Source organism: Ovis canadensis, chromosome 5 (assembly GCF_042477335.2).
Source record: "Ovis canadensis isolate MfBH-ARS-UI-01 breed Bighorn chromosome 5, ARS-UI_OviCan_v2, whole genome shotgun sequence".
Taxonomy (NCBI): Eukaryota; Metazoa; Chordata; class Mammalia; order Artiodactyla; family Bovidae; genus Ovis; species Ovis canadensis.
The window spans coordinates 20,969,989-20,982,624 of record NC_091249.1 but is presented as its reverse complement, the minus strand read 5'-3'; the positions used below and the strand labels follow the sequence as shown (position 1 = coordinate 20,982,624).

The window sequence follows — 12,636 nt, the reverse complement described above, 5'->3', positions numbered from 1 at the left end:
ATCCAAAACTACACGGCAAACAGCAGAGTCACGCTCCCAACTCAGTTCTGCCCGTCTCTGAAGCCCAAGTTTTCCACCTGGAGAAAGACTGCCTTCTTCACTATGTCACCTACAGAGCTCCCACGCTACCCAGTCAGCCACATGGCCCCAACAGAGAGAGTGAAACATCCCAGTCTTTTTGAACACTCACTCTGGGGCTGGCATGCAGATAAGATCTGGATGCAGAAGACTGGCTAGGAAGAGGCTACAACTCCCTAGAGATCCCATTCACAGGCATGGCGACCAAGGGAGGCAGCCGGCAAAGCAGTGGATTGTGGTGCCACCAACCAACAGCACAGCATGCGAGGCCAGTAGCTGGCTGGCCTGCAAGTGCCCAGGGCCCACTGGAAACCATGGTGAGACATCTGGGGAAAGTCTTAAAGGCCAGACAGGGGTCCTCAAAGCAAAGTCAAATATTCAAAGGTGAGAAGGTAAAATGAGCAGGAGGTCTGGAGAGAGCAGAAAGGCCAGTGCGGTACAGTTGAGGGAGCCAACCACAGCAACCACTCAGCGTTAGGCCTCAGGCCTCCTTCGTTCCCAAGCAGCTGCATTCAGCACTGAGCCTGCGGTGGGTCACCAAGGACAGCATAATGACCCGGGGAGACGCCCTCAAGTGACAAGTGTCAGTAATGCATCCTCATGCCCAAGGCCAGCTCATCTCACAAAGCAGATGATGCCACTTCCTATCTCCTGACTTGGGGGAGCCCACCACCGACAGGACAGAAAACCATGCCGACTAGACTCCTGACAAAGGAGCATCATCCCCAGGGCGAAAGGCAGACGCTTACTCCCCTGACTGTGAGGCAGGCCGCCAAGCAGGTCCACCAGTAATCCAAAGACAGTCCCCACCTCCTGTCCAGACCAGGGTCCCCCCTGTCGCTGCCCCGCCACACCGGAGGGCTGCAGCCACCAGGGGCACCTGCGGCTTCTGCCTGAACAGCAGAGCTGCTTCTGCAAGCTCCTCCCTGACTTCCTGCAGACACGACCATTTTCACCCCACACCCAAGCCAAGTCAGAGTGATTCTCCAGGAACTTTCAAACAGCAAGTGGATCCATCCTTGTCCGAGCCTTCAAGAGTTCAAATCCCAGAGCTGCTACGTTTCCCACCACGTGGGAAACAAGCCTATCCACGCGACACACAGGTGCACATGGTGTCAAGGACAAAAAACAAAGCAGCTCCCCTCTCAGTTCGCCCACTCCAATTTCAATCACAAACAATATTTTGACTCGGTGGTGCAAGGAGAAACCTTACAAACAAATGCAGGATGAGCTCACCTCATTAAGGAGGGTGCTGGTGAGAAGTGAAGCTCCTGCATGCAGCAGCAGCAGCTTTGGCTTGCTGACCAGCCTTCAACGGGAGAACTTTAAATGCTTAAGAATAAGAAGCTCCTTTAAAATAGAAGTGAAAGTGAAATGTCCATTCACAAACCTCTCTGCCCCCAGACACGCCTCATTCGTAACACGTGGCCCACGTTTGCCACTGCCCAGCTGCCAGCATCCAGCCAAGGGGGAGCAGACATCACCAACTTTGGGTGCTTGTCAGAGCTCCCCAGACACATAGGAAGGGGAAAATGAAGGGCCATGAAAGATCACTCTATCTCAGCTAACGTAAGTGAAAAAAACCAAACTCTGAAATGCAAGTAGGTGCCAGCTTCTGTTAGGCAGGGGAAGGGGATAGTTAAGAGGAAATGGGCCCAACAATCAGCTGTGACCAGGCCTCCCAGGAGTCATCCATGCTGAGCCTGAGAGGACACAAGGCTGGAGAGCTCGGCTGCTGCTTGGTCACAGGCGCCACCTCCTCCCACCCAGCCTCGCCCAGGCGCGCGCAGGACAGAGCACAAGCTGGGCCGTGCTGAGGCTCCCCTGGACTCCCAGAGGGCTCCTTAGCCCAGGATGGGGCCAGAAGCTGCAACCAGGCACCTGTGCCAACACAAGGCACCCAAGTGTGACTGCAGGCAAATCAGAGTCTGCAGTTCAGCCCGAATGAGGGGTACTTAGAACCCCATGCTGTGATCTGACGCCATGCAAACCACCCATTGCTTACTCCAGAACTCATATTTCAGTTATGTCCATTCTGTCACCTGGACCCAATACCGGGTCCAGCACAACACCCAACTACTTGAAGGTGCGATCATATCAAAATTTTAATTTTTAAAGAGGTGACTAAAGCAGCACCTCAAAGGCATCACCCAGGGTCACTACCAGGCAACTCCCACCCTATTCTCCCATGAACAGTGCCCTAATGTTTCTTGGGGGCACCTTCTCTACTCTGGGTCAGTCTGGATGGAATAACACCATGCCCTGATTTAGGGGTGAACCAATCAACACAGTCTGCTAATTCAATCAAAGTCCAGACAAATTCAATCAAAGTACCAGGAACCGTCTACGTGGCCTTCTGGGGAAGAGGTACCTTCCTCTTCCACCCTGGATGATGGTCAGTAAGAGTGATTCCCAAAGCTACAGGGGCTGGGTAGACGATACCCACTGTGCAAAGGCAACACGACAAAAAGCAAAACAGAGAGACGCAGTAAAGCCAGGGCGTCACCTGAGAAGAGATCCGCTTCTGGGTCTCTGTGCAACACAAGCCAACGCAGAAGTAGTAAAGGTGCTTTGCCTGCAACTTTCTGACTGAATGCTTGAAGGAAACAATGTGAAATAATGAGCAGAAAGGGTATAAAACCATTGTTCCTCTTTTACATACCTCTACATCAGTGTCACTCACCCCCCCGCAGCACTAAAAAGCTGGCTTGCCAACTATCTGCCTGGCACAGATGCCAAGGCACACCAAGGAGGTTAAAAAAAAAAGCTGGGACATGTTCACTGGAATTGGCTTTCAAGAAGGATTGGTCTTAAGGACACAGGTAGCTATGCTGGGGATCACCCTGTGGCCACCAGCCCATGACTCACCACAAGCTGGACCAGGGACCTGATTGCAGAGGGGTCCAGAGAGCTAAGCTGGAATAGCGGAGGGGGGATATCCAAGTAAGGCATCGCGGGGACAAGGGGAGCCCAGCCCGCAGGTGTGTGCCAGGAGAGCCAAGGCCAGCTTAGCAAGCCAGCTGCGCTGCAGAGCCAAGTGTGGCGGGGAGTGGGCAGGGGACGCAGCTGAAGGTACAGGCAGGTGAGCGGGGCCACCGGCACCTGGAAGAGCACAGCCAGGCCACCAACGGCCTCTCGGTGAGAGCCACAGTCATGTGCAGCCGAATGCTCCATCAGTAACTCTCCTGGCTCCACCACAGGACCCCCGGCACAGACTAGGGCCAGCCACCTACAAAATCACTTTGTACACAGTGGACAAGTGGCTAGAGTCTCCACAGCAGCCACCAGGCTGGCCTACCATGAAGTGTGGCCTGGAAAAAGCATCACCCACTTTCTGGCCCTGAAGAATGAAATCTGCGGGGGTGGGGGATGGGGGTGTCCAGAAAGGGTTTGGTTTGTCAATGATCAAAAAAGGCCAAAGAGTCTCTAGGTGGCATTTGATCAGTGTCTCCAGGGATCACAGATAGACAGGGATCTAAGATCAAGAGTCACCTTCTCTGTCAGGGGTGAAAAATGCCAGCCAAGAAACAAAAAGTGAAAAACACCTCTTTCTCAGCTGATTCAAGAGAAAGCAGAGTATTCAGGTACAACTTTCATGTTGAACAAGCATAAAAATGCTGCACAGAAGAATCCAGCCTAAGGATCCAAATCTAGGCAGGAGAGTGGAACGCCTGTCCTGTATCCACTGCCCTCTCCCGAGTGACATGGGAGGCAGCAGCAGATGGGCGAGGACTGAGTGGGGGGAGGTTCCAACCCCAGAGCCATCCCTTCTACCAGTGTGTCCACTGAGCCCCAGTTTCCACACTGGTACCTGCCTCACCAGGTTGCTGTATTACTGTAAGTTAAATGCGCAAAGTGCTGGCAACCTGTACCTACTCAGTAAATGTTGACAGCCGGCTCTGAAGACTAGCCCTTTCACAAGAACATCATCAAGCATCTGAGTACCCACTTGCTGAAGAAGTTCTTTCTGGAGAGTTGGGGAATAACTCTTGCTCTGTTACCAAGGAACTTGCCATCCCATGGGAACAGATCTAGTCTCAGCAGGAATGTAGAATTTTTAAGTCCTGTTAGGTGCCTGCAGGAGACTGTCTTGGATTAAAGTGGGAAAGGTTTCTGGGAAAGGGAGAGAGGCAGGGCTGACAGGAGGCCCCAGCCAGAGGCAGCGCAAAGGGCCCGACCCAAGGTGCCACACAAACTGGTAAAGTCAGCTTGCCGGTTCCTGTAGATGCTGTTTTGATGACAAGCTATAACTTTACTTCACAACATTCCTGGATTAGGAGCAGCTTCTGTCCTTGAATTTTTTAAAAAACAAAACAGTACACCTGCCATCAGGTGTACTGATGCCATCAGGTGGACGTTCCTGAATGCTTCTGATCATAAACATGGAACTTGATACCCCAAAGGTTAAGAGCCAGTAGGCCAGAAGATTTTTAGGCGGGAAAGGTTGTACGAACTGGGAAGAAATGGAAAGGCAAAGCTTAACATTTAAAAACACTTCACATTTAAGGTAAACCTCAGAAGATGCACTGGACTTCAACTTTCATTCTGGGCACTGCTTATGTAACAGGTTGTTAGGCCCACTGGCTTCGGAGCCAACCAGCACTGGATTTGGGCACAAAGCTTTCCCGTATCCACCTCTGTGACACTAGAAAGATCCCTCAACCTCTGCTCTTCCCTAAAATGAAGATGGAGCATCCATGTGAAGAGTGGTCCAGAGAACCACCCAGGATGCAAAGTACACTACGCATCCCTGGCACACAGTAAGTGCTAGTAAATGGCAGCTCTTCGTTTTATAGTCGCCAATGGACGAATCCAGGAAACTCTGTTGCAGTCCCAGGAGCATTTGAAGGCTTTTAACACCACCCACCTGGCTGGGGCACATCTGACATGACCCTTCATTTTAACAGGCTCCATACATAATCACAGAACCTCCAGGAACTCACAGGTCAAGCGTCTGAGTCCTGACCAAGGGCCCAGTCCTGTCCGACACCCTCCTGGCACGCTGGCCCTGGACTCTTGAGCCAGCTCTGATGATCATCAAGAAGAGCTCCCCCGAGTCCAACCGCATCTACCTCCCATGAACTCCTGCCTTTCGAGTCCTAAGTTTGCCTCCAGAAGCCACACAGAGCCAACCTAAACCCGTACTGTACACCAGCCTCCAGGCCCTTCACCAGCCCTCTTCCTATCCCATTGCTGAGAGGGTAAACTGTTCGATGACTTGCCAGCGATTCCTCCAAACTCTCGATTCCCCTCAGGTCAGAAACCAACCAAGAAACGACTTCCTTTTCCTTCTGAAAACACAAATAATGAAGGAAAACAATGATTCTACAAAGTCATTTTACGTTCTTAAGAATTCTGAACCATCTCGGATTAAGACACATGAAGAACGGTTCCGTTTGGATCTAAGAGCTGTAGCCCTGTGAGGATGCCCCAGCCCCAGACCATCCATGCACACACCACGCCTGCTCCAGGTCCCTGCAGGGTAGTGGCTGGGTATCCCCAGGTCACCCACCACAGCCAGCACCATAAACACTCACTAGAAATGTTTACAGCTGAGCCACCTTTTCCAGTTCTATCATATATCTCCATAAACAGTGTGAGTCGAGTTGGTGATTGAAATGTAGGGGTATTGCCTCCCAAGAACTGAAATTCATTGGAGTGTACTTTTAAATCCAGCATGCGGAATACTGGTAGGCCCTCCTTATGCGGGAAATGCTTTCCAATTCATGGAATCCCTGTGTCAATACCTGCTCAGTCCGGAGGATGAAAAGGAGCAGTGGGAGAAGGGGGCTCTAAGCGTGGGCACTCACAAGGCTGGACTGCAAATGCACTGGCTGCGCAGCCAGCCACTGAGCCACAAACTCAGGCACCCAACCTGACAACCAGCTAAGTGGGGCCCGCAGGCACCAGGCAGACTCAGGACAGCCACCACCAGCAATAAAGAGAAAAAGCACAACTTCTGCTGAGAGACAGAGCCCCCAGCTTCCAGAGCGCAGCTGACAGTGGTGGGGTGGCAGGAGACCACTGGAGGCAGTCAGAGAGAGGCCACGATGGGTTAAGATCAGTTCTGGGTGAACCGGAACTCCATCTGTGAAGACAGACACATGGACAAATTGAGGCCAAGAGAGCAGAGCGCTCCTCCTTCACATAACGCCAAGCTTGGCCCCTTGGAGGGCATGGCCCACCACTCGAAGCGGTGTTGGGAGCCCAAGTGACCACAGTGCCTGTTTGTATCTATATCAGGACAAATGCCTCTCCCCTAAGCTGATCTGAACTGCTTCCAGGCCTCTGTGACCGGCAGCCAGGACAACATCCCCTGATGAGAGCGCCACCTCTGAGGACCTCCGTGAAGACAGAAAGCAAAGTCCACCTTCTTCTGAGGAAGAGGGCGAGTCACAACAAGGACTTACACCTGCTGAGGACCAACACTGTCACCTGTCCACTTCCCAAAGTCACAAATGCCATCCTGCTGTCCTCCCACATCCTGGCCACAACAGAAAAAGAGCAAAGACAGGAAGGCTACTGAATCTGGGCCACCGGCGTGGTCAGGAAGAGTCCGCATGTTTCGATTTCATATGTTCTAATGTATTAATGAGAATTGGAACTAACAGCCTTCCATTTTAGAACTTAGAAGATTCCTCTTTTCTGCAGGATCAATGGTGTTTTATAAAAACACCAGAAGTGCTGTAATCTTGAAGCAGAAAAGAAAGCTGGAGCACCAGACTCATGACAGGTTCCATATCAGTTGGCAGTTACCACTTCACAGTGTGGTCTGGCCCAGGATTCTGTTCCCCTGACAGAAACCTTCAGATGTTTCCAGGACAGGTTGTCTAATGTCATCATCCTGTTGGATCCATCACAGGTAAATTGAACCCAAGTTGCAATCTCTTATAAACTTGTGTGGGAGAGAAGAGGCGCCCACATTTTTTCTTACCGGCTCAAGAACACTGCCCTCATGGCCACTTCTGAAGCCATCTCTCCACATCTGAGATCACTACAGTGCATTTAAATAAAGTTGGAAGCATTATCGCCTAATAACTCTGGGTAAGTCCCTAACTTTAGGGCCGTCACCTCACATTAAGTCAGTAGGAAACAAAGGCATTTTGTCCTCTCCAGGCCATGGAAGACACTCAGCAGCACCTACGGCCATGATGTCGCAGGACTGGCCACCATGGACTGGCCACGCACCCCACCTCCCTTTACAGGCTGTGGGAAGGAAGCAGGAGACTTTGCTGAAGTGTTGCACAGTCAGGCAAAGCATACTTCTCTGTGCTAGTGTGTTAGCGTTTGTTACTCAGAAAATTCACACAGTAGATACTGCATTAAAAGACAAAACTTCTGGAACAATTCATGTTAGCGTCTGATGCCCAGGTCCAGAATCTGAACCTGGATCTAGAAGGAGCTTTATAGGGCAAACACACCAGTCCCCAGTCCCAGGTTGTAGATGAGGAACCCACAGCCCAACGAAGCTCACTGGTATCCTCACCTTCCAATTCTTAGGTGGGAAAATGATCTTTTCCATGTCTCTCTGCAGAGGCCCCTTGGTCACCTCCCCTTGGCACCTGAAGTCTGCAGAATACTGAGGAAGAAATGTAGTCCTGAGATTTCCTGCTGGAGAACCCAAGAAGGAGTCTAGGGTTGAGTAGTTTAACCAGCACTTAGAAAGTACACCTAACACTTCTGCTTTAGACAGAGCAGACAGAGAAACAAACTCCTCCTGAAGGCTGTCCTCTGGTCTGGAAGACAAAGCCCGAACTTTGGCAAAATAAGGAGTGTCCAATACAAATGGGAATCTAATCACTTGCTGATGAGGAACCTAATCACTTGCTGATGAGACTATGCTTGAGTGGACTGACTGATTTCTGGGCAGGAAGAAAACAGTCCTCCTCAACTTTATCCATGACAAAACAAGATTAACAAAGGCACACAGTGCCCTTCGGAAAGATTTTCAACACCCTGGGCTGCCATACAACGCTAAGAGCAAGGATTCCACTGTTCTAAAAAACTTTCAGTTGCTTTTTGAAAAGAAGTGTACAGAATTTATTACTGAGCTGGCAAAAATTATTAAATCAAAGCCTGATGCTATAGATATTCAAGTACTCCAGAAGCTAGAATTTAGAGCAAAGAACTTTCCTCTTAAGAACTCTCTTTGTCAGGGAGATGATCAGAAAATGTTACTTTGTTACTTCCCTAACTTTTTAGATACTTGTGGATATTAAGTCAGCTCCCTGACATTGACTTTTCAAGCAAAAGTTAAGTTTGTTGTCATAACTGCATGCCCATAAAGGTAAGCATTAATGACACAATTCTCGGTCGCTTGTCTCAAAAGAGGTTTAATTTTAGTGTTGGCTCTTCAACGCTGTCCCCATTTTTATTTTCCAGGAGCATCTTAAATATGTGTCAACTAACTATGCAGAAGTGGAGTTTCTACTTGGGTAAGGCAGAGAAGAGCAGCTGTGTGCTGGCAATGCCTTGATGAAGCCACCTAGCTCTCACCTGGGCCCAGTTCAATCAAGAGAAACTGCAGAAATATGGTCACACCATCTCTACCGGCAACCTATTCCTCCACAGCTCTGAGTTTCTCCGCGGAGTTTGCTCCAAGCCACACTCCTGTCAAATGGCTTGTAACAACACCCAGGAACATCACTGACAACAGCAGCATTTAAAGGAGGCACTTTCTCATCACTCATATTCAGAGACAGTACCCCGACTTTATCCACTACACTTACATCAGTAAGACTCTGAGTCGTCCCAGAGAAGCCACGTGAAATGTGCACTCCATGATACGGAACACAACCATGGGCTTGGACCCTCTTCCTCCTGTTCTCCTAGGAACCCTTTAGAGTCTTACAAAACACTGGAACCCCTGAGGTCACCGCCCCACCTAATCTACAACATGGTGACTGCCTGTTAAAGCGCCTCCTGATCCCAAAGCTCTCCTAGGTGGTATTAGGATCAGTGCTAATATCTCAGCAACCATTCAGAATCTCTGCAAGGCAAACAAGCACATGGAATTCGAGAAATTACACTCTGAGGTGAAAGTCATCAAGGCTACATTTTTCATTTCACTTGTTTTATCCTCTAATTTTTCAGTCTTGGGAATTGCTGCAGCACCAGTTACTGCAAAAATTCTGCAAGGTTTTATATAGCTTGTGCCTACTCCACCCCCAAAGTCATAACAAAAATGTATACAACATTTGTTAAAGACAAGTACCACCAAGTCTATCTTCATGGGGCCTGAAGACCAGGAATTACTTATGATACAGAAATCAGTCTTATAAAGATCACAACTCCTCTCTTTCTACCAAATTTGTACAATCCAACCATGAATTATTCCCACAGTGCTGGCTAAAACCTACTGCTAAAAGTAATCAGCAAAACTCATGTAAAGGAAAAGCAAAAGTCCCCACAGTGACAGAAACCTAAGTTACCTGGCCAAGCCGAAGATGGTTTATTTCTTCCATCCCCAGCACATTAAAGTGGTTTCAATGGCCACTTCCTGGTCTCCCAGGAAATGCAGGGGCTCACTTCATACCTGGATGCTACAACATCTTGCCATTGCTGAACCTGCTCTGGCCACAAGGGAAAATAACCCCTATCACGGACAACCACTCAGAGAAAATATGAGAATTAGATAAATCCTTCCCAACACACACGGTGAAGGGCAGGGGAGATCCCTCCACAAACAGCAGCCTCAGTGGAGCAGCACCTGAGAAAGCGACACCCTGGGGTTAACCCTGACTGTCTAGGTCACAAACCAACAGGCTAGGGCCCCACGTAGGGGGCACACGAAGAAGGGCTCTGGGTGGAATGGGAGAGCACATAATCACCTCTAATTCACTACCCAAAAGCGGGGCTCTGCCTTGGTGTGATACGCAAGGAATACTTAGGCCCAGAAAGGTAATAGGAAGAATCCCACTCTCTACAAGATCATCTTCCGTTGGCAGCGACCCCAAGAGAGACCCAGCGAAGCAAGTCCACTCTCAGAACCGAAAGGGACTCTCCACGCGCCTTGGGCACCCGGCTAGGTGTAAAGGAGGCCAGGGGGGCTCCCTTCGAAGCCAGAAAGGTTCTTCCAGCCGGGAGGCAAGGTAAATAAGACTTCCCTCCTCATCGATAAGGCCGAGACACCGGCGGCACGGGCTCCCCGAGTCCTACCCCGGACACCAGTTGCTCACAGCCTTTCCCCCTCCCCTCCCCCTCGCCGGGAGGGCTTCCCGGGGGTCGCGGGTACTATGGTAAGGGCGAGGTGGGCAAGCACAGTCAGGAACAGCAAGGGTCGTAGAATTAGGGTGGATGAGGGGGAAAAACTCTAGTCTCAGCTCCCATCTGCTCCCTTCGCCCAGGCCGCATTAAAGCCTCGGCCTCACGTACCGAGCGCTGCCGGGCTGCCCGACCAGCCCCCGGCCCGGGCCCGGGGGAAGAGAGACAGGGATGGCAGCGGCCCTCAGGGGCAGCTGGGTGTCCGGGGGATCCTTCGGAGCCCGGCGGACTAGGAGCACTAGGGAGGGGGAGGGTCCTGGGCCCACGCGGCCTCCACTTTAACCCGTGTGAGGAGTACTTACGTTGCTCTGGGGGTCGATGGCCTGCAGCAGCCGGTCCCTGATCTGCTGCGGAGACGGCGGAGCCGCTGTCATTGCCTGGGCGAGGCGGGGGGGGAGCGGCCGGGCCAGCGGGCGGGCGGGCTGAGGCGGGGGACCGGGGTCACTCACTCGCCGGCCTCCGGGAGCGGAGCCTCATGTTCCCCGCGGCGCCGGGGAAAGAGGGGGCGCGCGGGGTGACGGAGAGGTGAGCCGGGGCCGGGGCTCAGGCCCGGGGCGCCGCCACCACCAGAGGAGGAGGAGGAGCCGCCGGAGCCGTCGCCGCTGCTGCCGCCGCCTCGAGAACCAAACTCCAGTGAGCTACCCCCGCGCGAAGCACTCTGGGTAACCCGCGCCGCACGCAGCGTCGGCGCCACGCTGAGGAGGTTGGGAGATAGGGCGGGCAGAGACGCTGAGTCTGGGCGGGGCCACCTGCAGGCCACGCCCCTAGACTCCACGCATGCGCGCGCAGGCGCAGTCGCCCCCACCTCTGTTCTGCCCCACCGCTTGGCCCAGGGAGCCGTTGGGAGGCGGTTGGGCGGGGCAACGGCCGCCGCCTGGAGGCCCCGCCCCCACCCAAGCCGGGAGGTTGAGGGGGTGGCGACAGGAGGTTTCCGACGGAAACGCTAGGTGAGCGCCGAGTCCTTGAACCCTGGCGCTCTGGGCGGACGCCCTCAGGGCAGCGGGGCGGAGAGGGCAGATGAAGGACCTCACTCCTAGGGTAGAAAAGCTTTTCCCATTCTGACGAAGATGACGGGAATCGCGGGCGGGAGAAGCTGCCAAGTTTCCTGCGCCCTGGGGTCCTTCCCAGCTCCTCTGCGTTCGGGGAGGCCAGGAGGCAGACGTCCACGTTGTAATTCTGTGCGCGGAAGGGTCAACTGAGGAGCGCTGTGGGACACTCCAGAGGGGGCGGTGCGAGTCGGGGGTCTGCAGCGCCTCGGGCTACGATCCCCAAAACATGAGACAGCAAAGTGTCTCACGGAGGAGCCGCTACCGCAGCTAGGAAAGCCCCGAGGCCGCATGAGTTGACACCAACGTTGCAAACCTGTGTCCACTCCGGCGTTTCTCAGCCTGGGCACCAGTAACATTTGGGGCTGGATCACTCTGTTGTAGGGCCTGTCCTGTGCGTTGCAAGATGTTCGGCAGCATCCCTGGTCTCTGCCAGTAACACCCTTTTCCTGCAGGGGACCAAAAATGTCCCCAGTCACTGCCAGAGGTCACCTGGCTGGTAGAATCGACCCCTGTTGAGAATCACTGGTTTAAAAGACCTTCCCACCCTGCTTTGCATGGTGGTGCTGGAAAACTGAAACACCCTTACCAAGGAGGAAACTGAGGCCCTAGGTCACCCAGAGTTACCGATCAAACCCAGAACTGTTAAATGTCAAGTCTAAGGGCTTCTCCTGGCCCCTCGCCTCCTCATTGCCTTCTTTCATTGCCGGCTCTCCGTGGAAGCTCTTATTACATATACGGTTATGCAAACGGGTAAAAAAGGCAGGTGAGTGAGTGGATCATTAGCCGCAGCCTCGAGAGAAATAACTTTTCTTCTTGTTACAGGAAGACCTACATTTAAAACAGGAGAGAGGCAGCTGATGAGAACCACATGCGCGCCTCGGCGGCTCTGTGCTACACCTGTTAGTCTTCCATTTGTCATGCTTCTGGGAAGCGTTTTTATTTGCAAAAAACGGCTGCTGCCCCACGTGGTTGTGGTTGCCTGCTCCTGCACGTGTGAAAAGTTTTACATCACACTTGTAGGATAAAATAAATATGGGCAAATTACCTCGCTTTAATTTATTCACTCTCCCTGCTAGAATGAGGTGCTTTGTGTACACGGTGTCCAGGTTGGAAACCAGCCCATTTGGAGATACTTTTTATCTCACTACAGATAAAAGAAACAAGCCCTCCCCCGAGTATATTCGGGTTCTGCCATTATTTTTAACTTCTTGTCTTTTTAAATCAAGGGTCCTTAGAAATAAGCTGC

At 52.1% G+C, this 12,636-nt stretch overlaps 1 protein-coding gene and 1 long non-coding RNA gene across 4 annotated transcripts in view; one reads left to right on the top strand and one right to left on the bottom strand.

Moving 5' to 3' along the window:
- Window positions 1–11,840, bottom strand: part of MED26 (mediator complex subunit 26) — a 40,814-nt gene extending 28,974 nt beyond the window's left edge. Inside the window, exons 1-2 of one of the 3 annotated variants that reach the window (XM_069590661.1) lie at window positions 11,704–11,840; window positions 10,644–11,517 (exon numbers count right to left, since the gene is read on the bottom strand). In XM_069590661.1, coding sequence (XP_069446762.1) covers window positions 10,644–10,715 — 72 coding nt within the window. In that variant the 5' untranslated portion in view covers window positions 10,716–11,517; window positions 11,704–11,840. Of the gene's footprint in view, window positions 1–1,314; window positions 1,459–10,643 lie in introns of those variants that run through there. The other 2 variants (XM_069590662.1, XM_069590665.1) reach the window with 2 other exon arrangements.
- LOC138440784 (uncharacterized) lies at window positions 11,140–12,434 on the top strand. Its single transcript, XR_011257128.1, has 2 exons — window positions 11,140–11,288; window positions 12,213–12,434. It is a non-coding gene; the product is annotated as an uncharacterized lncRNA (long non-coding RNA).
- The last annotated feature ends 202 nt before the right edge of the window (window positions 12,435–12,636 follow it).